The 25,701-nt window shown below is 42.5% G+C and overlaps 1 protein-coding gene across 4 annotated transcripts in view; it reads left to right on the top strand.

Moving 5' to 3' along the window:
- The window catches only part of DNM3 (dynamin 3), a gene marked incomplete at both ends in the record, with an annotated part of 166,979 nt that extends 141,278 nt beyond the window's left edge, over positions 1-25,701 (top strand). For 3 of the 4 annotated variants that reach the window (XM_079535790.1, XM_079535788.1, XM_079535789.1), the window contains 4 exons: positions 1,337-1,501; positions 5,707-5,933; positions 6,940-7,176; positions 20,096-20,165. In XM_079535790.1, the coding sequence (XP_079391916.1) occupies positions 1,337-1,501; positions 5,707-5,933; positions 6,940-7,176; positions 20,096-20,165 (699 nt within the window). Of the gene's footprint in view, positions 1-1,336; positions 1,502-5,706; positions 5,934-6,939; positions 7,177-20,095; positions 20,166-22,704; positions 22,776-25,504 lie in introns of those variants that run through there. The other variant, XM_079535787.1, reaches the window with a different exon arrangement.

Raw genomic sequence — 25,701 nt, 5'->3', positions numbered from 1 at the left:
CTGTAAATATCACCTGTGTGCCTCTATATAAAAGGTTAAATGTTTGCAGACGTATCACTCTTTGACTTTAAGATCAGAGACTAATTACTATTTTCACTTTACATTCTCTTGATGAGGATAATGATAAACATCTGTCACTTCGCTTCTTAGTAAGCTAAGAATCTTACTGTAATCTATCTTTTAAACAGGGAGAAAGAAAAAAATAAACCAGCAGCAGCAGAAGTAAGAATACATGGACAAACTGTAGTTGGTATACACAACAAAGTATTCCAAATCAGGTTCAGGGTAATTGTGGCTCAGCATTTTGTGCAAGGAGAGGCCTCTTTCCAGCTCCAATGGGCTTTTGCTAACAGGTTGGCTACCAATTGCAACTGATCGAGGAGTCTGTAAAGGACTGGTGATGTGCAAAGTTTAGCTCAGTGCTATGGTTGTCAATGGAATTGTGCTGGTAGTGATATCTGGCTGGTATATAACTAGTTTCTATTATAGTTTATTAATTTTTGCAAGTAATTACTGTTTCCTCATGCTATCCACAGAACAGGTTTGGATTTTAGTTCATGCTAGCATGGCTGAAGTGCTCGCTGTCTTAGTTTTCAGGGAGAACTATTATGTGTCAGTCTGTGGAAAGGACATTGCCCTTTTACTTCACAGGTTGAAATTCCTTTCTTTTGGCGTCTTTGAGCCTCAGAAAGCAGTGTGATTTTTGTCAAAGGGATATTGTTCTTTTTATTGCTCAGTTTTCTTGGGTTTGTACAGGCCAGACCAAAGCAAAGTGCATACCTTTTAGCTTCCAGTTAAAATTCCTTGTATTTTCTTTAATTAGGTCACCTATTTACATACAAAGAAGGTTTTTTTCTGTCCAATGGAAAAGAGATCTCTAATATATAAACCAGCTTATGTTATGAGCATTGGAACCAATGATGTTTTTGCTGTTATCCTTCATAAAAAATCCTTTGTTTAGATAGGTGCTATTCACATCTAACAAGTCTGAGACTGAAATGCAGAATTTGTCACAATTGAGTCAGCTTTGGGTAACAAGGAAGTTTTGTCCCCATAAGAGGGTAAAATTCAATATCCAGACTTACAGCGCTGCATGAGTCAGGCAGGCTGGATCTGGATGGTAAAAGATTTGACATTAAATATTGCAGCCGGTGATCTGAAATAGTATCTTGGGGTTTCATTTACCTTCATACATCTTCACCTGAAAACCTCCAGACATTCTCTGTGTGAGTTGCGTTACTGGTTTACTACATTGTAAGTCTATTTTTTCCCCCCAGTATATTTCCAGTTTGCTGTAATCTGAAATATTTGATTTTTCCTTTCTTCTTCCATGCAGACTGAAAATGATGAGAATGGTCAAGCGGACAATTTTTCAATGGACCCCCAATTGGAGAGACAGGTGGAGACAATTCGAAATCTGGTGGATTCCTACATGTCTATTATCAACAAATGTATCCGAGATTTGATACCGAAAACAATCATGCACCTTATGATCAATAATGTAAGTAACAGCCATGATTCTAGACTCCTTCAACGTCTGTTAAATCTCTTGCACATGTACAAACATACCTCTTGAACAGACAGCAACAACAGTACAAACTGAGGAGAAGAACACGATCCCATAAATGTCACGCTCCAAAACAAAATACTCCTTTCTCCTTCAGTAGCACAAAGTCCCGCAGCCTTCTGAAAGCTGGCACAGTGCCCTGAGTGCTAATTCCAGCATGCTGAAGATGGAATTCATGTCTTAATCAGAATATGTTATTATTTAAAGGTAAATTAAAGATCCTTTTTTTTCTGCCCTGTTATTGATATAGCCGGGAAAAGGGGGTTGGGAGCTCCATCTAGGCAGTCTGTGAGAGGAGTGGAGCAGTGCTTCCTTGATTTTCAGTCTCAGTTTCAGTAGTCCTTTGTCACAGTTTCTTAAAGCAGTTCTTATTTTATTTGGGTTTCTTTATATTTTCTGAATACCATTTTCAAGGAATAAATCTAGAAGCCTTGGACACCGTTGTTTAGATAAGCAGATGTGGTTGTTTGATTTATCGTGTGTGTCTTTCTTAGATCTGAAGATTATTTGATTAAAGAAATGGCTTTGAAATATCATTGTTTTTCCACTGTGCTAGAATCTCAGCCTTTCCTTTTTGGCAGAGTACTGAATGGACTTTGTTGAACTGAGCTGGCTATTAGAGCCATTGGTGCCATAAGAATTAATGTGGAGCGCACAGTTCCTGTTAGTTATGGGTAGTACCTTTGCCAATCAGTTGTTACAAATACAAGCGTGCTGTTACACAAATCTGGTAAGAAAGGATTTTTCTCTTGACTTGAAGTCACCTCTGTTTTTACGCTGATGAATTTCATTAGCCCTGTAGAATTTGTGTTTCACCTAAGAGGTAGGTGGCTGGACAGGAAATTTCATTGGCAGTTCCAGGGAAAGATAATACGAGTAGAATTTTTGCAAGAGGACAAGAGATACTCTGTTGAATTCTTGTAAGTTTAGGGAAGTCAGACTCCAAATTATGTTCCAGTCATGGGTGAGTTTTTGCAGAAGAGCATGGGAACAATGGAGCTGCCTATTTTTTTTCTCCACCTGAAATCAGACGTGGTCTAGAATTTATAAGGTGAGCATATTCCCTCAGCTCTTTCCAGGTCATAGCTAGCAACTTGCTTCTTCCACTTAGCACAACTTCAGTGCCTTTTAAAAGGGCTGTTTTTCAGCTCTCATTTCATGAACTGCAGAGTTGGTGAGCAGCTCCTTTTGAAAGTTTACATTAAATTTTCTGCCACTCACCTCCTCATATGGAATAGTTTAAGGGTCTCAGAAGTGCTTGCTTTACTCAGAAGATTTTGTACTTGCAATCTCATCAACTGTTACATTGGTAGAAACCTGCCATGCTGGCTGACAGTGGCACATAGAAACAGCATACTTACCACATCATCCACCTTTCAGTTGACCTCATAGTCCATAGCTGTGTTTGGACTTGCTAGTGATCTGACAACCAGGCCTCAATCCTAGAATTTAAATTCATGGCAAAGAGTCAAAAGTTTTTAAAAGACTGTAAAGAACGAGACTGAAAACTTTAATGCACTTTTTTTTTCTTTGCAGCATAGGCAGTAAATACCACATTAAATATAATAACTAAAATAGGAATTTTTCAAAAAGTAGAGCTATTAAAAAGAGAAAGGAATGCTTGAATTGAGATTGCTAAAGCAGGTCAAAAAGTTGTTCAAAGACCTGGAAAGAAGTGCAGCTGTGAGGGAAGGTGGGTCCCATTAAGTAGTGCGTGTGCTCCTTGGAGCCTTCGGGAGTCCAACCTACTCACTCGGAGTTAAGAGAAAATATCTTCTCTTCCTCTGGCTGATAATAGTCTGTACTTTCTGTTGCCTTCAAAAGTCTGGAAACAGATTGATCCCAAGGAATTTGTTTCCATGACAATTGTTACCTCCCAAGTCCTCCTAGAACTTCCTTTCCATTTTGTGGGCCTGTAAATGAGCACTTTCAATTCAGAGGAAGTATCAAATTCAAACTCAACATACAGCAAATAATTAGATGATGTCCCTAAGCATGTTTTGAGGCCTAAACTTAGATTGTTGTATTCCAAATGCATCCCTTATTCTTCCCTTAGGGGTGGATGTTGATTACCCTAAAAGAAAATACATTTACCGCATGGAATTGCATTGAGTTACCATTAGAAATTCAAACATGCACAAACAAAACACACATTTCAGAGTTCTCACCATTAGTTCTTGATGCCTCAGTATTGCAGATTATTCAAGAGGGGTGGTCTTGGAGTAGATAATACTTGCTCTATAGCCAGTGCTAATATTCATCTCAGCTGAGCAGAAAAACTCAGGAGTTCTTGTTACTGCCAACCTTAAGAAATTAATTTTCTGAGGCTTTTCTGCTGCTTGCAGTCTGCCCACTGATAAATCAGAGTTCTTTGCAAGCCCATCTTACCCCATTCTGGAGGGACAGGGCAGGCTTCGCAGTATGGGTGTTCTGGATGCTGGCTGTGATTCAGCTTTGACTGTTGGTTTGAAGTCTGTAAGGGAAACATTTTAAAACATTGTGGTGAATGTTTCTGTTTTATAAAAAGGCAAAGGCTCATAAAGTGTCACTTTCTCTTCCTTTCCCAAGCCAGAGAAAGTGGCTATTTAGGAAGACCTTCCTCTATCTAGTAAAGGAAGGAGGTTGATTCAAGAACCAGTCTTAATACAGTAGTCTTCCTTTGCAGAAGAGTGCAGCGAGTTTCTTGAGTTTGTGCTAGTGGCAGGCAGGGATCTCATGATAAACATCACAGGATTTTTTTATTTTTTTCCAAAGAGATACTTGCGGTTTAGCAATGCTTTTACAATCAGCTCTAGCCTTAATCTAATTTTAGGACTTCTTTTTTTTTTTTTTTTTTTTTTTTTGAAGTGTTGCCATTAAAATACTCATTTCATCAAGTAGAATGTGATGCTGTTTAACTGTGATATCTGTTTTTAATGTGGAGTCTTTGGCAATCATGAGGAAAGTAGTGTACTCTGGCTCTTGATCAGTACCATCTACTGGAAAACAGCATGAGGCTCATGAAAAAGTTTTGCAGGCTCTGCTAAGACTTTGAGCATCTCTTATCATATATGAATGGGAAATGACAGCCAAGCTCAGTCAATATGGGTTTGTTTCCCTGTAAGCTCTGTCCCGACCTTCTGCTCACCGTCCTGCACAATTTGCACAGCTGACCTCATATGAATGCAAACGTTGCCATAGACTCATCAGGATTTATATCACTGTAGCTGACTAGCACAAACCCATGTGCAAATGGAACTCAGGTTTATGTAATCAGAATCTTGGGAATGTATTCCCAGTAGTAGTATCTCCAGCTCAAAACAACTCCAAACCCTTTAGAGAGCAAAAAAACCAAATGAGACATAGATCAGAACAGCGACAAAAGGCTCAAATCAAGGATTTAGTAGGTCAGCAGTTGGTCTATTTACCAAAGTCTTATTTAATCAGAACACCTCTAGCTTTTTATCTTATTGTGGCCCTGGTTTCCATAACTGGGGCAGGCACAGCACGAAATCAATATATTGAATTAGATTACTTGGAGACTTCTTCCTTCAGCTTGAATGTGTGTGCATGGGATATTTAGAATCTGGCAAAATTGCTGGAGATGAAGAGCATCATTTACAGCAAGGTATATCATTGCTAAGAAAATAATTGACAGAGATGCTGTAAAGTGTTAGAGACAAAGACCAGTGTTAACTCCAACCAAGTCTGATGTTTCAAAGACAGAAAAAAAGTCCACAGTTCATTGTGGAGGGACTGCACAAAACTGTCTGATTCTCAGATGTGAATAGCGATCTCAAAATGTAGCTTTGTAATTGTTTTAAACCCATCTACGTGCAGACAGCTGCTAAAATGTCCAGTCCATCCCTTTCCAGCTGCTCTGCCCAGCTGTATGCCAGCCTTTCCCTGGGTCTCAGCTCCCCCCCCCCAGGCTGCTGCACCATCAGATCATTCTGAGTTCAGCATTTTTGAGTCCCTCACTAGACCTAACAAAAAGCTGCACGACCAAGACTCAATGTAAACAAAGCAGTGGGAAAAACTGCTTCAATTTAGATAGGTCTGTCTCCTGGTTCTGTGGGTCACCCACTGTACTTGTTCAATGCTCTATTTTCGATTTTTCTTGTTGTTTATTTGTGCATTTGTTTTGTGCAATGAAATAGGTGAAAGAATTTATCAACGCTGAGCTCCTGGCTCACTTGTATTCTTCTGAGGACCAAAATACTCTAATGGAGGAATCAGCTGAGCAGGCACAGAGGCGAGATGAAATGCTCCGCATGTACCAAGCTCTAAAGGAAGCCCTAGCAATCATTGGCGATATCAGCACTAGCACTGTGTCAACCCCTGCACCACCTCCTGTAGATGATTCTTGGCTTCAGCAGGCCCGCAGGTGAGGTTCTTGATTTGCTTTGCAATGAAATTTAGGACTGGCAGACGTTATTAGCATTGGCAACTCCCTTCTTACCTGTGTTTTGGGCAGGTCTTAATGACACTTGTGAGGGAAATCAGACATCTTGGTATTATTTAGACGCTATTTTGAGCTGCTTAGAGTACATTAAGATAAAGAACATGCAGATTTATTTTCTTGCATGCTGCTTAGAATACCTGACACAAGACAGACTTTAAACACCCATGAGCTCTTTCTAGTAAAGCCATCAGCCTTTTTCCCAGCATCCCGTATTCTGTTCAAGCCCAGCTAGGAGAAAAATCTGCTTCTAGTTCTAGTTTCAGTGAGCTGCATTTTACCTAAAGTGCCAGGAGCTTTGTGTGCTACCATGTTACACTAGCTGGAGGCCAAATCCAGAAATCCAGATACTGTGCTCCAGAGCAGACGCGAACCTGCATGCGTGCTGCATGTCCCCATTTACATGTTTATTTTTTAAAAACCTTTTCCACATATAGACATTCTATGGGTATGCATATAAACACCAGACAAGACATTTGTCATTCATTTGTCTAGAATACTTTATGTTGGATTTACAGCTTGTCTGATGCTTCAAATAGCAGCCACTTCTGCCACCAAATACTGTTTTGATTCCTTTATTGAAGAAATCCCACCTGTCTCTGCAATCTAACCCCAACTGTGTATTCACAAGGCTTTTTCTTGCAAGCTTTTATTAAACTTCAGTCCTTCAGGCTGCATGTCCTAGCAAATCCTTTTCATACAACACTGTTAGAATTCTAGCATTTCAATCCATTACATATTAGCTCCTTGACTGTATTTCCATTTCTTCTATCTCAGAGCTGTCTATGGGAATGGTATGTGTTAGACATACATATAGGTCTGAAACTGGCAGCAAAGGGGGTGCAAAGAAAAAAAAATATTTTAACTTTTTTTTTTTTAAATAAATATTTGCACTGTAGCAAACATCTTCAATCTCTGGTTATTTCACTAGATCACCTCCTCCAAGTCCCTCAACTCAGAGGAGGCCTACATTAAATAATCCCCCAACCAGACCTTTATCTGGCCGAGGACCTGCTCCTGCAATCCCATCTCCAGGCCCTCAGTCAGGGGCTCCCCCGGTCCCGTTCCGCCCAGGACCGTTGCCACCATTTTCAAGTGGTGGTGAAGCCCATGGAGGACCTCCCCAAGTTCCATCCCGGCCGACGCGGGCTCCTCCCAGTGTCCCAAGGTAAGATGTCTCAGCTTCCTGGTGGTGGGCATGGTTCTCTTCCCGTAGCATAACAGACAGATGCTGCACGACCCAGGAAAGTCAAGCACTGTTGTTGAGTGAGTCCAGTAACAAAACACAACCGTGTATTCCCTGCAGAGAGTCAAAGGTGTTGTGAGGAACCGATTTCTAGCACAAATAAGACTTTTTGGAAAGATACTTGTATTTGTGGCAGAAAGCATTTTCTTGTCAGTCAGTTCGAAGAAACTAGATTATATTACATTAAAAGCCCCTGTTCTGGTTACGTGGTATCATGAACACAGGCGTTGTTCACAGAGTCAAGTCCTCTAGACCTCCACCAGAACATGGGCAGTGGTGCAACAAATAGCTCACTTTCACCATTTTGAGTGCTCACTGAAGGAAGTAACAGCTCTTTGGGGAGAGAACAAGAGCAAGGCCTTGTAGAATCAGTGGAACAAACTGATGGGAGTCTGATTTTTATTCCACAAGGCAAATAATTTACAGCCAGTTGAAAACAGTTTGCAGCTGTCTAACAGTGTAGGTCACACAGCACAACATGCTTAGTTAAGGAACAGGATTTTAATGATCACATTGTTTCCTTCTGACAACTTTGCAGTTATCAGTACTTTTAAAAGTAGCTTTTCATATGTTATAATTCTGTGTGGCATTAACCACTTTTTAATATAAGTTATATGAAAAACTTGTCCTTAGTATTTATTTTCAGTATGACATAACACACTTAATCACTCATATATGAAAGGCTCTAACTCCTAGAGCTTCAGTAACTTCCCCAATTACGAGAGGCATGGGCACATTAGGCAATGCTGGAACAAAGATCTTTCTCCAATTTTAATAAATTAACTGTTATATTAGGCTTAGTCACAGTTTGGAGAAAAGCGAACAAAAAAACCTACTTAAACAGAAACAAAATGTGTACATTCTCAATTTTAGAAATAGTAATGGAAAATAAAACCGTAACCTGCCTTTGGAGAAAAAATATTGAATACTTTCTTTTGAATAAGTGAGATCAGTGGTAGCTGTCAGCAACTTAAATGTGATGCCCAGTTTTTCTAACATCACCATTTATATATCACACAGTATGGAGATGCATATCACGCTGTTGGAGGGTGCTTGCTACTTCTGAAGTTGAGCACTTATATATCATTATGACCATTATAATATGAAAAATAAATCAGTTAAAGAGGGTATATCAAATCAATGAAGCATTTTTATCTATTTTCTATGAAAAAGGAGTTGCACTGCCTAATCATGAAAGTCATTCTTTCGTCTCAGTGGATACTCCATAGCTTGCATTAGGGAGAAACACCGTTTCTGGGTACTAAACTTCACACTGGAAAGAAAGAAGCCCAGGTTCCCCACTGGGAGAGCTTGAAAGGCACTGGCAGGGGTGTTCCCACTGTGCCATCGGTGGATAGATGATGTACCAGATGTGGACAGGAGGTCCAGCGTTTCATCAGTTGTCCTACTGGAAAGAACCATAGCTCTCCAGTGTCTCTCACCTTGCCTTGAGAACAGCATGTGTCCTTTGTCCAGCCTGGCTGTGATTCTGCATGAGCATTGCTTTCCTGAGGTGGCTTGTCAAGAGCATGTCTGATGATCATCTTTTTGATGCCGAAGTGATAGGTGGGATGGAGACCAGAAAGGAATTTCCAAGCTCACAGACACTTGGGGTAAGCAGCCTGTGAACAACTCAGTTTATGACAGCCACTGGTGGCAGGCGAAGCAGGGCCTGATAAAGGAGGTCAGTGCTTTTAAAATGCTGTAGCTGGATGCATAATTGAATGTACGAGTGCCTGACATTTTTGTGGAAAAAAATATCTGCAATACACATCTTCTGGACTGGATCCTAGTCCCCTTTTTTTAGAGCTATGAAAGCCTCAGACATAAAATTCTCAGATGCTAAGGAATGCAGGAAGGGTTTGCCGTTCTGCTGAAACTTCAGGCTTCTCCTGCTGACTAAACTCCGGGAGAGGAAATCCCAGGGAAGGGGCTGCAGGGGAAATCACCTGAGGGGGACAGTGTGGCAGGCTCCTGTGCCTATTAAAAGTCCTTTTGAGCCCTGGAATTTCTGCTACGCTTGGTCTGGTTTCAATAACAGCCTTCGCAGGATCATAGGAGATTGACTCAGAAAATGGGTCTGAGATATTAAAAGGAAAAAGAAATCATTTTGAGGAAGAGTTCTTGAGGAAACCTCACCTTTCTCCATAATTTGTTTCTGAGCTGAGGCTCCATGCTCTGATTGTGCTGCCGCTGTTTGCTGCTGTGTTTCTTCAAGTGTTGGGATCTGTCACATCCAGGGAATAGGTTAGCATCCAGCTTTCCATAGGTTGGTTGGATGCAGCCCCGTCACTGTCACATGGAGCTGAAAATCCTGACACACAAAGAAGTAGCATTCAGTTTTTCTTGTGTTCCACTTCAAGATAAAAGGTCACTTCCAGGAGTAAGATTGGAACCATCCTGTTCCAATGAGTGGCTGAACACACATTTAGTTTGGAGAGTTTGCTACTTTATAGTGAGGTATTGCCTATGCCTTTAAAAAAAATAATAATAAAACCACACTCTCCCCCTTCTCTTTCAGCTTTTATTAGCATTTATTCAAAGGAATTGTCCAGAAACTGTGAGCTTTCTGCATTTTCTCACTGTTCTTTGCATACTGTACAGGGAAAGGAAAGCGGTTAGGGGAGCAGGAAATAATTTTCTTCCTTGCTTCGCTCTGATTCTAAAGCTGTTTCGGGTTATGTGCTCTGAATATTTCTGTAAGGAAACAGAAACTATTTGCATGATACATGCCTCTTTTAATTAATCCCACTTGAGGTGGGTGGATCTCTCCCAGCAAAGCCTGTGAGTAAAGGCCCCTGGCTTTGTTAAGGGCTTGATGCCAAAGCATATATGATTTGTGAAATATTCTCTGCTGCCAGAATTGAGATTATTCCTTCTCTCTCTTAAAAGGCTGCAGTAGTATTTTGAAAGAAAATGCAGCTGTGCACTCACTTTGGTAGGACTGCTTGAAGCAGGCACCGTAGCCTCTTTAGTTACCGTGATGTGTGTTTGCCTGCCTCTTTGGGAAGCCTGATCTTGATCAATTTAGTTCTACTGTGGGATGCTTTGATTTATGACTTTTAAATGTCCTGAACGGGAATCTCAGCTTTGCCACAGGGAGAACAATTGAATTAGAAATGTTTTTCTCCTGGCAGCAGGGCCCCTGGTGTCAGCGAGGGTGGGATGGTGCTCCCCTTTCCTCTCTGTCTTGTGCTCGGCAGTGCCCCTATGGCTTCATGAAGGGTTCCCCAACAAAGAACCAAAGATTAAGACTCACTTTGCCATTCAAACCCTGTCTTATGTGGACCTGGTTAAACAGAGGAGCTGAAGGGCTTCAGAGTCCATTCAAACAGACAGGAATATACATACTTTCAAGCACCTATGACTTGTGCTCAGGGCTGCTGGTGCACAGCCCCTGGGGTTGAGGATAATCTTTACACGTGAGCCAAGCAGAGCAGAGAGAGAATTCATAATTCATCTCATGCCATTCAGCAGTGGTCCCATAATCTCCCTGCCTCCTCTTTCAGCTGTCTTCATACAATTTACATCAATCCACAGCCAACCAACACAGAAGATGCTACCATCCACCTATGTTTTATTGTTTCACTAAGGCTAATTATATGACCAGTTGTGTTCATAGCTAATCTGCATTGTTAGCCATCGTTATGTACTTCTGCCAATCCAGCATTAAAAAAGTGCTTATACTTGATAGTAATTGCAGTCAGACAATTCCAGACAAAGCCAGAAGCACTGCAGAAAGTATCACTGCCTAACATTTCCTGGTTTGCAGGCTCTGAACTCAGCTCTTCGATTGCCAAACATCAGCCACTAAGTCACTTTTCTGTGATGGATTTTATGAATTAGTGTTCTTTCAAAACATTTAGCGTTAACATCCAACACTGTGTGTTGAACAATAAGAGGATCCACTGCAAAAACTGCATGCAAATCCTCTTATTAAATTCTGTCATAATGCATACACAGATAAGGCCAGATGGTTTAGCCTACGTTAGTCTAGGCATCTTCCTTTTGCAGCTCTAAAAACTTACCACTATTTTTTTAATGAAATATAAATAATAATCAAATAGCCATTGCTTCAGACTCTTATGGCAGGGTGAATAGGTGCTAGCTTTAAAGTTACTGCATGCTGATTTGGATGATCTTAGTCTGAATACCCACAAAGAAGAGTACAGCTTTGTTTTACAGTAGAATCTGTTTGTCCTCTCTGAATGTACCTTCAGTGAAGATGATTCACAAGACATAATTGGTAATTAGGAATGTTTCTTGTAAGCAAAGGGGCAAAACTGTTATCTGGAGGGATTTCAAAATTCTGCTGAATTTAAAGGGAAAATGGAAGTCAAAGCATAACTACTTCAGTTCTGCATTTCACATCTGTGGTCAGAAGAATATTACAGCTACACGGGTGATGCAAAGCCAGAGCCCATCACAGGAGGGAACATTGCTCTTCTGTAGTCAGTAGGTTTCCAACTCTGCCTGCCCAAAGAGCCCCAGATCACAAGACTTATGAGAATATCAGTTATTCTTTCTGGGATTTCTCCCCTGTGGGAAGACATCCCTGTGCAATTTGTTACCATTCTCAATTACAGTTCTTGTTGAAAGGCACACCCAGGAATACACTCAGCTACTGGCTGCTTCCAGCTGGAGATTATATTTCCCTTTATCTGTTGGAAAGTAACTCTGCTTTTCCCCCCCCCTCCTCCACTGACTCCTTTATCACTATTTTGTTTTTCCCTTTTTCTGCACGTCTCTTGCTTTCCCTTTCTTGACCATCCTGTCTACTTCTTTTTTCACCTTCTCCCCTCTCTTGGTTTCCTGCCTAGAACATTTGTCTCCATTCCCCACATATTCCCCCCTTTCCTTCTCACTGTCTTTTGTTGGTTTCTTTCCAACTTATCCCTTCCCTGGCACCTTAGTAAATCTGTCTCCTGCTCCTTGTATTTCTGTCTTCTTTTAAAGCTTTTCATCCTGTTTTCAAACCATAAAATGCAATATCTGGCAATTTTTTCTAACAGCAGCTTGGTGTTAGTGGCCATGACAACCTCTAGAAATTCTAGCTACACTGCTTATGGTAGCCATACCACGTGGCAAAAAAAAAATTGAGGAATATGGTCACCTGGCAGCTTCATTCTTAATAGAATCAATGAAAGAAGTAATGTTTTGAATGAGGATAAACATTGGAGGGGTTGGCCAGAAAGTGGGACGCAGAACCTTTTAAAAACTTGTGACATATCAGAATATAACAACTCCTGTGGTTTCATTATAATTCTTCAATACTGTTCTTGCGAGAAATCTGAAGCAGAAATGGGCAGAAGAGACTCTTCAGCAGCCTGTACTTAACGCCGTCAGAGACAGGAGTGTCCCTGAGTTTGTTCCAGGAGCTGCAGCAATTGCTCACCCCTAAGAGGACAGCTGTCTCCTAGAGTCGCAAAAGCGTTTTGTTCACCACCTTCCTCCGTGTGCTCCTCCTGCAGATGACTGTCCTGAAGACCAGCTATAACGCAATTCATGGGATGGCAGACACTGCAGCCTAGGTACTACATCTGCTGCCTCTGAATCTCACTTCCATCAGCATCTCCCTTCATCAGCCAAAGGCTCTCCACTTTGCACGTTCAGTGGTGCTGGGATTTTATTATGTGCTGTGGTTGGCAATGCACTAGGACAGCTGAACAAATGTTTGAAGAGTTGCTTGTTCTACATGGGTTTTAGATTTAATCTGCTTTTTGTAACTCAGGTAGTTTTGATTGTCTTTAGTATTGTTCCTGAGCTACTTAGCTAGTAATAGTAAACTATTGTTACTGAGCTACTTTTCGGAGCTACTGCTCCGAAAAACTTATTCAACAAAAATTGCTTTTAAAATCAGGTGAATAAGGAGAGAGACACATCATTTGGGACTGTTGTGAGTTACTTTTGCAATTCAGCTATAACTGGATCAGCTGAAATGGCTCTTCATTACTCTTAGCGTTGACCAGTCCCATGTGATGGAGAAGGGTAATGAAAAATTATGCAGGAGAGAGGTAGACAGAGAAATAAGTAACCTAAAGAGAGTTGTTAGAAGTCATTCTAGGATAAAAATGATATTGTGACTGCAGTCCCCAACCAAAATACAGCTGAAGTCAGCTTTGGGATTGTCAGCTGGTGAACTGCATGAATGACTAATTTTATAGTTAGGTATTTTCAGTAATTTTTTGCTTGTTTGCTTTTTGTTTTTGCCTCCTTAGCCTTTTCTCTATCAATATACTATCAATAAAAGGAAGTGGTTTTTATTTTTAGCATCTCTCAACTTGAAAAAGGAAAGTAGAGTCAAACAATAGCAAATGCTGTTTGCCAGAAATACAGACAGGAATCCAAAGATGTGCTCTGGTCTCAGTTATTTATTCAGTCTCATAAAAGAGTAATTTAACAACATGAAGGTTATATAGGATTAAAGCAAGGGTGATTAACAGGAAATTTTTGGCCGTATTTGAAAGAGCGGATTGAATAGTAGTACATTCCTAGCCTTCCTTATGCTGCAAGAGAAAATGTGTGACGTACTTTTAAAAAGAAAGTAGTGATGATTTGAACTTCCTGAACCTGCAGGCATTTTGAAACATTCCTGTGCCCACAAGCTGTATTGGATCATTACTGAAAAACAGGGCACTCAATGGCTGCATTAACAAGATTGATATGGATAATGTTAGTTGTTATCGTGGACAAGAAGAGGTGCTAGTCCAGCTAGAGGTAATAGCCACAATGCTTGTTCCCTTTCTTGCCTTAAGGTAAGTATAGAAGAGACAGACAAACTGGGAAAGGAGGATGGAGTGTGAGTAGGAAGAAAGAACAGAATGAGCAGAAGTAGCTGCGGCCTTCAAAGACTTCATACATGATTTACATTGACATGGGACAGTACAGCTGAACACAGACCAGTACACAAGATTGGAGTGACTACATAAAGATCGTATGTTCCTCCTCCAGATTTTGTGACCCTTCTGTTGTCATCATCTGCTGCAGATGGACAAAGGAAGAGCAGCATTCAGAATGTATCACTAAGAATTCCTAAATCTCTCTTCTTCCTCATGGATTTTTGATCCTTTTCTGACCTTGGATTTCCAAAGGGTTGGGACAGACCTCCTCTAATGTTTAGCGAGCTTGCAAACTTCTCATGTTCCCTGCTGAAGGGCAAATAAGAACACACTGTTTAGAATAATAGTCTCTTTTGGTTGCTCCATTGAATTATTATTTTTTTGTGTGTGTTTTCAAGCTGTTTTTTTCCATATGACACGTTAATTCCCTAAAATGACTAATTTCAAAATGCAGCATTCTCTTAAACATACAGACAAGTTTGTGTCTGTGATAGATGTTAATTTGTGATGGTCATACAGAAAACCCAGTTTGATTTGCAAATAAATTAATCTAGTGGAGCATCATATTTTGACCTCTTTGCCTCTGAAAGGAATATCCACATTATGTAAAATCACATGCTTTGGAACCACAGTAATCTTAATGCTTTGAAACAGTGCTAGCATTTGCATTAAAGGAGATTTAGATTGCTGCTTTATGCTGTCTAGTGGAAGGACACATCCTTCCCATTTGCTGTTTTTTATTCTTTCACTGAAGAGAAATAGGCATCAGATAAAAACACTTCATCTAACTACTTTAACTTGATCATACTAAACACATAAACTCCACTGACAGAATATTGTTTGGGTCATCTGAAATAGTGAAATAGTGCAAGTATTGGCAATACAGCATGCTCTGTATGTTCGTGGAGCCTGATACATACATGTTCTATTGGAGGGTTGCTTCAGAACCTGGCAGTCTCATGCTATGCATCTCAGTTCTTCCATTCCTGACTTGCCCTCCAAGGAGAATCCTGCTGGCATGCTGACTAGCAATGTTTCATGTTCAATACGGAAAACAACAGTTTTCAGTAGAGAAACAGATGAGAGAAACCTTCAGTCTCTTGGACCATAATGTTGAGGTAAGGGACCATTACAAGCAAGCGTTCCTCCACTACTTTCCCCTTTCATCACCACTGAGGGCTGTTTCTCATTTCTCCCATAACATCTCTTACCCATTTTTGTCTGTGGCTCTGCTGAACCACTCTTACTTTCATCCCTTTTCTGCTTTTCCTATATTCCTGTGAACTGTCACTAGTATTAAGTTGCTTTCCTCTTCATGATCTTCCTGCTTCTACTCAAGATCCTTCCTCCTGAGCTGATGTTCTGGAGTCTCCAGAGCAGCCATGCTGCTTCTGCTACAGGCCAGGAAGAGTTTTAAGTAAGCACAGACAGCAGACAAGCTCATCAGACCTGCAAACCGTATCTCGCCTCTATTCTTCAGCCATCATGGCTACACAGAATGACAGAAGTGTAGGGACTGGAAGGGATCTCTGGAGATCATCTAGTCCAACCCCCTGCTAAACTACAGCCCTTTCACTTCTGGTTTGGATTTTCTGCCAAATGCAGAAGCTGGTGAAGGTCAAGATGGAATGTATAAAGACAGATTGATAGAAGAATTGGGAAAAGCAGGGCTGAAGTTGTGTGGGTCTTTTGGAATCTTACTGAAACTGAGAAAGTCATCTAGAAGTCAGATGAGTCAAGGCACTGTTACTCTCCCAAGGACAGGCCTTGGAAACGGGCTACGTGTACCTCTGAATAATCACATCAATGAGATTTGATATTTATCTCTCACCTGAAATAAGCCACTTTTCTGTTCTGGAGTGACTCACATCCAGATTTTTATTGTCACCTCAATTAAAATCTGCCTTCAGTCAGACCTAGAGCCATTTGGAGATTTTTTCAAACTGTTTTCTTGTTAGATTCTGCAAAAACAATGAATATCACATCACGGGGTACTCCAAGGGGCCTGCGCTATAGGGAAACTGAGATCGAGGAAAAGGGAGAGAATAATGGACTTTTGTTTACAGCTTCAGATCTATAGGAATGTATCATAAAATACAGTTATGTGCATGCCTTCCGCAAGTGTTCTCTGGTGGTCACAAGCAAACAAGAATGTGAAACGTAAGTGGAAACGCAAGCCTTTTATTTAGAAGCATGCTAGCTGTGCTCCGAGAAGAGAAGCCATCTTCTGAGAACGGGGCCTCCCATGGTAATTACAGCTCTGCTTTACTGAAAGCATATTTTGTGGACTCTGTGTGGGGAGTGATAGCACTCTGCAGAAGGCAAATGTTTGAAGAGCTCCCATATGTTTCTGATCGCATTTTAAGTCTAGACTTGCTTTACTTAGTTTCATTCGCTCTGTACTTGCCTAGCTGAAGCTTTTGGGGACTTCTTTCAAAACTAAAAAAAACGGGGTGTGCTGCTTATGTTAAAAATAAATAGAAAACTTTTCCTTTTAAAAAAGTTTGTGCATGGGGGTAAGAGTTATCCTCCGTTCAAAATCCCACTGAGTTCTTCAAAGGAGGAGTTTCTGCAGCAACATCAGGGAGTTATTAAATACATACTTAGTCCACAATTTTCATTGGTAAATTCTTTATGTCTGCTTAATGTGTGCTAGTTAGAAGAACTGATTCTTTCTGCAGACTCGTTTACTCAACCCTAGGGACCTATGATCCCCTGCCCCTTTAGCACTAACTTTTACAAACACTGTTTCCCGTTTTGTTTTTTGGGTTTTTTTTTTTTACCCTAAAAATAAAGGGAAAAAGAAAAAAAAAGAAGAAGAAAAAAAAAGGCAAATAGCAGAGTGATAAAGGGGCTGAGGGGCTGAGCAGTGGGACTCGGCCCCACAACTACAAAACACAGTGAAAATGCTTGAGACAATAAGCAAACAGGAATTAGTGCAGAAGTGCCGTTTTTATAAGACAGAGCTTTCTATGAATCCAGAGCAGCCCCTTGCAGCCTAGGAGGAGCAGCTCGGTGCTGCTGATGGAATCGCTCTGATAACACAGAGAAAATGTGCTCTGTGCTGTCTCTCCGTGTCTCATCTTTTGGCTCCAGACTAAACATTTAATACGGCTTAGTCACATATTTCCTCGCTGCCATGGCAGCCAGTGCAGCCGGACCTGCGGGGGCTTGCTGTGCTGCGGCTGCCCCAGCTGCACGGCCACAGGCAGGCTGCAGCTCCCTCTGCTGCTCTGCTTGCCGGCCTCTGCACGGCTGCCATTTGAAGAGACTGGCAGTACACATTTATTTAACCTTTGCTCAACTTTAGGCTCAGAAAGCAGCTGTGCCAAAAGCCAAGCCAGCCTTCCTCAGATCTGTGCTTTTGGAGGTGCCTGCTCCATTATCCTGGGGTGGCAGTTTGGGTGCCAGGCTCTGCACTGCTCCATCACAGCCAGCACATCCAGCTGTGATGCAGGGAGAGACAGGGGTGTGGGGGTAGGCTTCTCCTTCAGCCTGGGGTTGATTTCTCTTTTAGAAGGAGAAAAAGAGGTCTGAATTGTGCTTCCTGAGTAAAAAATGGTCGTGTAGTGGCTTGTCACCTTGGTAGGGAAATCTAGAGACAGACAATTTCTGGGCTTGTCCGTTCCCTCACTTTCTGCTCTGAGCTCCAGCTCATGCCATCATGACTGCATGCTGGTGGCTAATGAAGGCCAGGTCTCTTCCCAAGCTGCAGCTCTGTGCTGGGCCATGCCTGAGGCAGTGGTCCTTGGCCCATCTTGTTGCATGACAGGCACGCGCCCAGGAGACTGAACGGTGCTTTTGCAGGTCTCCCAAGCCTTGCCTCTTCCCAAAGGCTGCCCAGGAAGGTGGTGGGGTCACTGTCCCTGGAGGTGTTCAGGAGCCATGGAGATGTGGCACTGAGGGACGTGGGCAGTGGGCATGGTGCGGGTGGGCAGATGGTTGGACTAGGTGATCTTAGTGGTCTTTTCCATCCTCATGATTCCATGACTCTATTCTATGAAATATCTGCCACTCCTCTGGAGGGTGCTTCTGACTTGCAGAGGGCACATCCCGCTCCCCCAGCCATGGTGTGATCGTGGAGCCAGAAGGAAGCTGTGAGCAGCTGCGCTGCCCATGGAGCAAGGCAGCACCATTATGGGATGGAGGAGAGGAATGGGGCTGAGGAGGTCTGCCTGTGCCTCACTGCATCCCTGTATTTTCCTGAGCAGTTTTGGATTGGGCTTGAAGGAAAATAAAAAATAATTGTCCAAGTGCAGCAGCAGCCCTGGGTCAAGGAGAAAAGAGGGCTCAGGCCTGATTTTGATTCAGGTTTGGTTTGGGTGATTAAATCCAGGATAACCTCCCCTTGTGCCCTCCAGTTTCTGATCCAGCTGGGCTAAACAGCAATTTGACTAAATTACATTATTTGAACTCATTGTGCTGCATTCAACCTCATATTAAAATGCATGCTTTGGCTTGTAACTTTTAAATTTGATATGAAGACAGCTGTATGCATTTTCCCTTGTTTGTAAATTGTATACACATGATATGATGTTTTCAGTAAGCGCTAAACAATGCAATGTGAGGCATTTCAACAAAGGAATAATTTAATGCAACCCAGCAGAAACACAGAGCCTTAGAAGTGGTTCTTTATGAAACTACAAATTTTGGAAATGGGTCCAGAAGACCTACACTGGAGCAACACAAGGAACAATAGTTAAGACAGTAACATTTTTCTGTAAGAAAAATACACCATGAAGAAATTATATTTTGCCTATTTTGTTTTAGCTTGCTGATTTACTTGAACGCTTTGGTTGGCATGCGTTCTGTTTGTTGCATGTTAGGGATTAAAATTCTCATTTCTTCACCAAAAGAGAATATTGTCATACAAGATGCACTTTAAGCCAAACAAGATTTTTTTTTTGGTCAAGTGTAAATTTGTCTCGTGTATTATGTTCCAGTTCAAAGAAGATTAACACATTGTTGTATTCTTTTCATCTTCTATTTAATTTTATTTAACAGAACGAGACAAATTTTCTTTGTAATATTCTTCAGAGACAGGCAGTTCCTACTTTGACAGGTAGAGGACGGAGTAGGAGAGGGCTCTGTGGTTTGTTAGGGTCATTGATAGAGTCTGCCAAAGCTGGATTAGAATTGAAGAGCCCTTGGCTTCCTTTGTTCAGATCACAAGCTCAGATATATGCTCTTATGATGATCTCTGTCAGATTAAGGAACAGAGAGAGCATTTGTACCTCCCATTCAAGAAACTAGGGGGCAAAAACACTGTGCTAAGAGATGGCATGGAATAAATTGGAGCAGTAGATTGCTGCTGGAGAGAGCTGAATAGCTACTGAGGTAGCAGAGTAGCAAGGAGATAGAGAACAAGGCAGCACCACTAACAAAGCTGATTTATTTCCATGCCATGCTGACGTGGACTGTGTACCCTAAATATAAGCAGAAATGCAAAAGGCAGTTGCGTTGTGACCAAAGATAAACTATCTGCAACTTTAGTAGGGTCGGTGTGTCCCCTTTAACAGACTGGAGGAGAACCAGTTCTGTGCCACCACTTCTCTGTGCTGTGGTCCCAGTAAGACCAACTGTGTAAGAAGCCACAGATTTTTCTTCTGCATACAGCGGCAGAAGTCACTGCAGGCTGCTTTTGTGAAGGCATCTGACGACCCTCACATGTGCCCATAAGTCCATTCTGTGGCTGGCCAGGCTGGGATGACCCCTGAGAAAATGGGAATAATGATCATCCACTGCTGATTTCCCTGGCAGAAGAGAGTGGCTGTGTTCAGATGTTAAGCAGACTGTGAGCTGGAGAAGAGAGCTGTCAAATACGTGAGGGAACTGATACACGGTATGCATGCTGCAACCCCTTTGCTTTCTTCCTTGTGGCTGCCAGTATACATGGAAATGGTTGTGTTTGGGTGCATGTGCAGGTTCATGTAGCAGCCACGAAAGGTGCAGAGTTCGCTCTTAATGTTTGTGCTTACTGTTTCTTCTCTCTTTTTCTCCAGTCGAAGACCACCCCCCTCACCTACTCGGCCCACTGTAATTCGTCCATTAGATTCATCCCTGTTAGACTAAATGAAGTTTCTGGCATGCCACTCATTGTTAACCAAATATGTGGAAGCAAACTGCTTGATAACTGTTGCAATAACCAATGTATAGTCGCATGTATGGACGTCCATAGGCAAGTAACCAATTTTACTGATATATCTCTGTCCATTCTGCATTGTTTATGAGCTCTCAAATGTTTTGGGAAGGTCTGTGCTGTCTTGACTTTTCCTTCTGCAGTAGCTGATGTTAGCTAATGTACTGACACACGTGTTCACCCAGGCACCCGTGCTCACAATCCTATACAGTCAAAGGAGGACTTGAGTCTGTGTTTGTGCACGTGTTGATTTTAGCTGCTTCTTTTTCTCTTACCTGCCGAAATCTTGCTTTTATTTGTACCTTTCATGTTTTCTGTCACGTGGTGTTTTACAGTTGTGCCCACTTTCTATGTTAATGGCTAAACTGGGCAGAGAAAAGCGTGGTTTCTTATCAAGCTCTTCTGAAGGCCTCACGCTTTCATCTCTCTTGCAAGAAGCTTGCTGGAACGCTGCTTCTCCTATCATTTTTTCTGATCTGCAGCTAAGTTTATAAGGAATATTGCTAAACTAGAAGGATGTGTGTGAGACAGTGTGTGCTTCACTTTCCTTCCCCTCTGCTGATTGATAGCAGAGCTGGTTGGGTGGCAGGTAAGGAGCAGGCTGCAGCACCCCGGCTTGTAAGGTGTGGAGCTGGCTCACCCTGCAGCAAAGATGTGAGAAGGGCATTTTGAAGAGCCAGTGTGTGACAGAGCAGGCTGTGCCAGCTTGCTTTGTCCTCTGGTAGCGCTCACTCACATCGGTCCTCCCACTGAACTCATGTGAAGCCTTGTGTGTAAGTGAGAGCATGTAATATGTATATATATGATGCATGGAAGGGTCCAGAGAACTGAGAGATGTATATATGTATAAATATATGCACAGCTGTAAATGGGCCCACTCTGGGAGCCAGTTCAGAGCTATGGCCTAGATCTGCATCTGGGCTTTCCAAGGGATCCCATTTGGGTTTGAGATATTTGCTCACACCAGTTGATAAAGTTCCACGACGTCCACTAAGTATTTTCCCTTTGTGTCTCTTGACATTCTACTCACTTCAGATTAGGAGTCATTGTATCCAAATAGGTGCTGAGAAATGCTCAGCTGTGCATCCTGGCCGTGCATTCTTTTTTAGCAGATGTTCACTTTCAGAAGTTCTCTGCCTGTTGTTTTACACTGTGTATTAATGTAATATAAAAACCTTTTGTCTTAACTGCATTCCTTAACTTTAAACACTTAAGCTCCGCAACACCCCTGTAATTTAAAACTTCTTGAGTTGACAGGATTAAAACAGAGATGAAGTTGGCCTTGTGTAGTCAGAAAATATTAATTGCTGTTATTGCAATTATGGTTACAGATCCCTAGGCAAAGCGATTGGTGGTTTCAAAGTCCCCCACTATAATCAGTCTAATAAATTCACTTATTGAAGCTGTATGTAGGGCTCCAGTATGCTGCAGCCCCGTGGTTAGGAAGAATCCAATCAAGGAGCCACAACCAGTGGGGATTTTGCCCATTAAATATTCCCAGGCCGCTGATTGAATAACAGTTATGTTCACTACCAAAGCAAATCGTGTTTCTGCTTGTAGAAGAAACGAGTTTGGGAAAGCATCGTGATTTGTATGCTAGCCTGACTTTAATTTCCTGACAACCACACACTTGTGACACACACCTGGGGAGCTGAGGTCAACATCTGAAGCACGGGGAAACTTGTCAGCACACCGGCATCTCGGTGAGCTCAGAAGATTGCTTAAATGGCTGCTGTTTGTTTGGGGAGTAGGCTTAGATCCTCCACGCGGAGCACACAGAATCAGCTTTCAAGGATGAAAAGGTTGTAAAGTCAACCACATTGTTCCACCTCAGCCACAGAAAGTCACCTTAATCCCAAATGTTGGTATTCGTTCAGTGCTACGGCGAGCCCATGGGCTGTGTTTATCCCACCTTATCCTAAGCACTTGGCTGAGTTGTCCAAGGTCTCCCATTTGTTCTGTGGAAAGAGAAGGGATGACTCAGACTGGTGTAATTGCTTGGGAGATGAGGGTGGCAATGCCAGTAAGTTAGGAGCCTCAATTAAATGATGTAGGTTTTGACTTAAAAAGGTGTGCTTAAATCTTCTGTACTTGAGACTCCTTAATTTACTTTGATGACCCTTTCTGTCAAGAGTAAGGAAATAGCACAGCTCAGTGCAGTGGCCCCAGTGTCAGCAGCAGTGCATTCTGCACTCAGTTTTGAGCTCATGGGACACAGAGTGCAGCTGCGCAGCCTTCCCATCCTCTGCATCTCCATCACATCTAAATAAGAACCTGCTCCTGAAATGCAGAGCTTTGAGACGTGTAAGCTAATAACTGGTGTTGAGCACAGATCCATAGATTGATGAATTCACCTCGAATGTATTGCATATACACTTTTTAGAATAAACTATAAAGAATTGTTCCTAGGAACATGCTAATTGCTTCCCAAGAAATTGCCACTTGCAATTGACTACATACTCTCCTCCCTAGCTTTGACCCATTTTCCTCGTGCTGTACAGTGCCTGGAATGTGTTTGTTTGTCCTGCTGGCTCCTGATTCTGGTAAGCTGTGTCTCTCCGATCCCTTGTTCTCAGAGGAGCAAGTTGGCAGTAGCTTGCTCTGTGCCTGAAGGACAGGAGGAAGAGCTCACCAGTATATTCTCAGGGATCTGCTAGGGGGACCAGCTGGCTGGGACTGGCCCCGGCCCCTCTGCAGGTACCCTTACCCAGGGACAGCTGAGCCTGGGCTCCCATAACAGAGAAGCACGGGTTGCTCTCCATTTGTTTGATACCCTCAGGCAAAGGGAAGATTGCCAGGGAGCAGTGGAGACTCCCGTTAAGCAACAGCAGGGTTTGCAAGCTTAGTGAGCTGGATGACGAAGGCAGCAAAGCTTCAGGAGGGTGCTTATCTAGTACTGCATGGAGGCTAAGCCTGGGCCTGTGCCCAGAGAACACATTCCACCTCACCTTCATACGGCTGACCAGCAGCTGAGGAGCTTGCTCACACTGTAAATAGCTCTTGGCCTTTAACGTCCAGGGATCTTGTGTTAGGATTAAAATGATTGTATGTTTGAAGAAAAGGCTTTTGTACATAGTTGATGTATGTTTGTTTTATTGCCGATCTCATTGCACTTTCTGAGTAAGCCTCATAAAAGTAGGTAATTATATTAAAGGAGATACTTTAGAGGTTATAGCATTTCATGTTGAAGTATAACGTAGAAAATATTATACTCTGTATTGCAGACAGCTACACTACATAATGTGTACAGCATATTAAGATTACTGCCTAGTTCTGTCTTTCTGTCTTAAAATAGTCCAAACCTCCTGAATTCTAAGCAGACCAATTTTGCACATGTGGCACTGGGGAGGCATCGACTCCTTGGTGTGCTCATGGCACACCTCCTCCCGCGGTGGCATTGAACCTCCTCCCCCGGGCTCTTGCAGAACAACTCCCTTGTGTAAATGAATGTTACTCTGCCTGTCTCTCCTCTTGCTTTGTCTGCAGGCGAGCTGATGCCGATGGCTCCTCCCGTCCAGACAGTCCTCCACTCTTGCTTGATATATGATTTGTCCCGTCTTGCTGGCCGTTTGCTTTACTTCCTGTCTCTTTACTTTTCCAGGATGGTGTAAACAATGACTTCTTTTTGTAAGAAGCAAACGCTTCATTTCTTACTGAATTTTGCTCTGTACGTTAATACCCTGCTTCATATGAACCAAAACATCTGCCTTTGGTTTCCTAGTCTGTAAGTGGTATCTGGTGTAGATCTTTGAGCACAGCCAGTCGGTTCTCGAAACCATGGTCATTGCTGAGCATTGCATACACCTGCTGTAAACATGTTATGCTGCATTTCTGAACCTGAAATAAACTGTAACTCTTGATGGGCTTTATTATTACTTTCTGATGCGCATGAGCGATCTCCAATCTGGCACTCTGCACCCTGCCTCTGTTGGGACTGCGGTGAGGATTGACCAGAGAGGTGTGTGCTGCAGCTCAGATCATACACGTGTCGTGGAAGGGGCAGACAGAAGAGAAGCAGCCCATGGGAAGCTTTCAGCATGCTACCCTGCTAGGGGCTTGCAGAGCTGCAGGGGTATTTTGCTAAGTGAATGTTTGTCAGGCAGTGCATGCTGTTTGTTTCATTGCTGGGAAAAGTGTGTCTGGGGGGAGATTGAAAGCTGAGCGCAGGGCCAGAGCAACCTCTCAGGAGTTGGAGTAAAATTGTGCATGTGGACATGTCCTGCCTGGAAAGGATTTCCCCCCAGAGCGGTTGTATGTGCACATGCAGCTGCCTCAAAATGCCTTGATTACTCAGTTCCTCCTTCAGGTTAGTGTGAGCCAAGTAAGTGAAATTGGTGCTCAGAGATGATCTGCATGGCACAGTTATAACAGCACAACAGCAGGGGGCATTTCCCCACCAACCATCACTGTGCTGCTCCTCAAGTTTTGGGAAAGAGGGAACAAGAGGTGGGATGAGCAAAGCACTCACATCCCCATTGTACTCACAGCAAATTTGGGAACCTTTTTTTTTGTCATAGGCAGTCTGTGCAGCCTCCTTTGGTAAACAGCCACGTCACGTGCATGTCTCTGCCTGCATTATGTTACATACTGCTGTGTGAGCTGCTTCCTGGCATGCTGGCCAGTAACACACAGGTGCTGTATGCAGGAAATGGGATGAGCAGCCACTCTCCTCCAACCGAGGCACTGAGGCACCCGCTGCCACGGGTCACTCCTGCTCGTTTTGGCAGCAGATTCACGGCAGTGCCATCACCCAAGCTTCTAACTTCCTGAGCAATGAGCAATCCCCCCCCCTCCAGATACACGAGCGCATAGATCCATCTTGTTTTATCACTCCTGATTTCATCAGAATCTCACTTGTAGAAGTGAGAACAGCGTTTGAAGCATATAGCAGTGCAAATTTTAAGGCTGGCTGAGGAAAGGCTCCTTTGGAGAATATTATTTCCTTCAAGAAAATTAGAAAGCCTCTGAGCAGCAACACACTTGCGATGCGATTGTCCAGTGTGATTGTTCAGTGTGATTGTCCCAGCTCTCTGGTGCCAGGACGTCAGATGGGAAGCGGTGAGGATGAAAGCTGAGGCTGTGCTGATAGCCAGCTGATCCTAATCTCGTTCTTGCTCTTTTCCTCACTGTGCATGTTCTGTGCCTTTTCCTCTTAACTCATTTTATTAAGATAATTTTGTATATGAGTCATTTTATTGTATCTTGAGCTTTTGTTTTAAATCTCTTCTCCCTCTCCCCACGAATTTTGGGTTATTTTTTGTCTTTTTCCTAGGCGACCTCCTCCAGCCGTTCCAGGAAGATCAGCCTAACACACACTTTGTTGTTGTTGTTGTTACATGCAGTCTGTCTTCTTTTTGTCCAAATTTATCTTTAATTTGCACTAGTCCATTTGTAAATGAAAGATTTTATTTTCAGATGTCAATGATAAGCTTGGATATAAAGAAAATAAAAATTCTGGCTACAAAATGA

The sequence above is a fragment of the Tetrao urogallus genome (assembly GCF_951394365.1).
Source record: "Tetrao urogallus genome assembly, chromosome: 5".
NCBI classification, from domain to species: domain Eukaryota; kingdom Metazoa; phylum Chordata; class Aves; order Galliformes; family Phasianidae; genus Tetrao; species Tetrao urogallus.
Note: the sequence above shows the minus strand (reverse complement) of the source record. Positions and strands in the feature narration are given on the sequence as shown.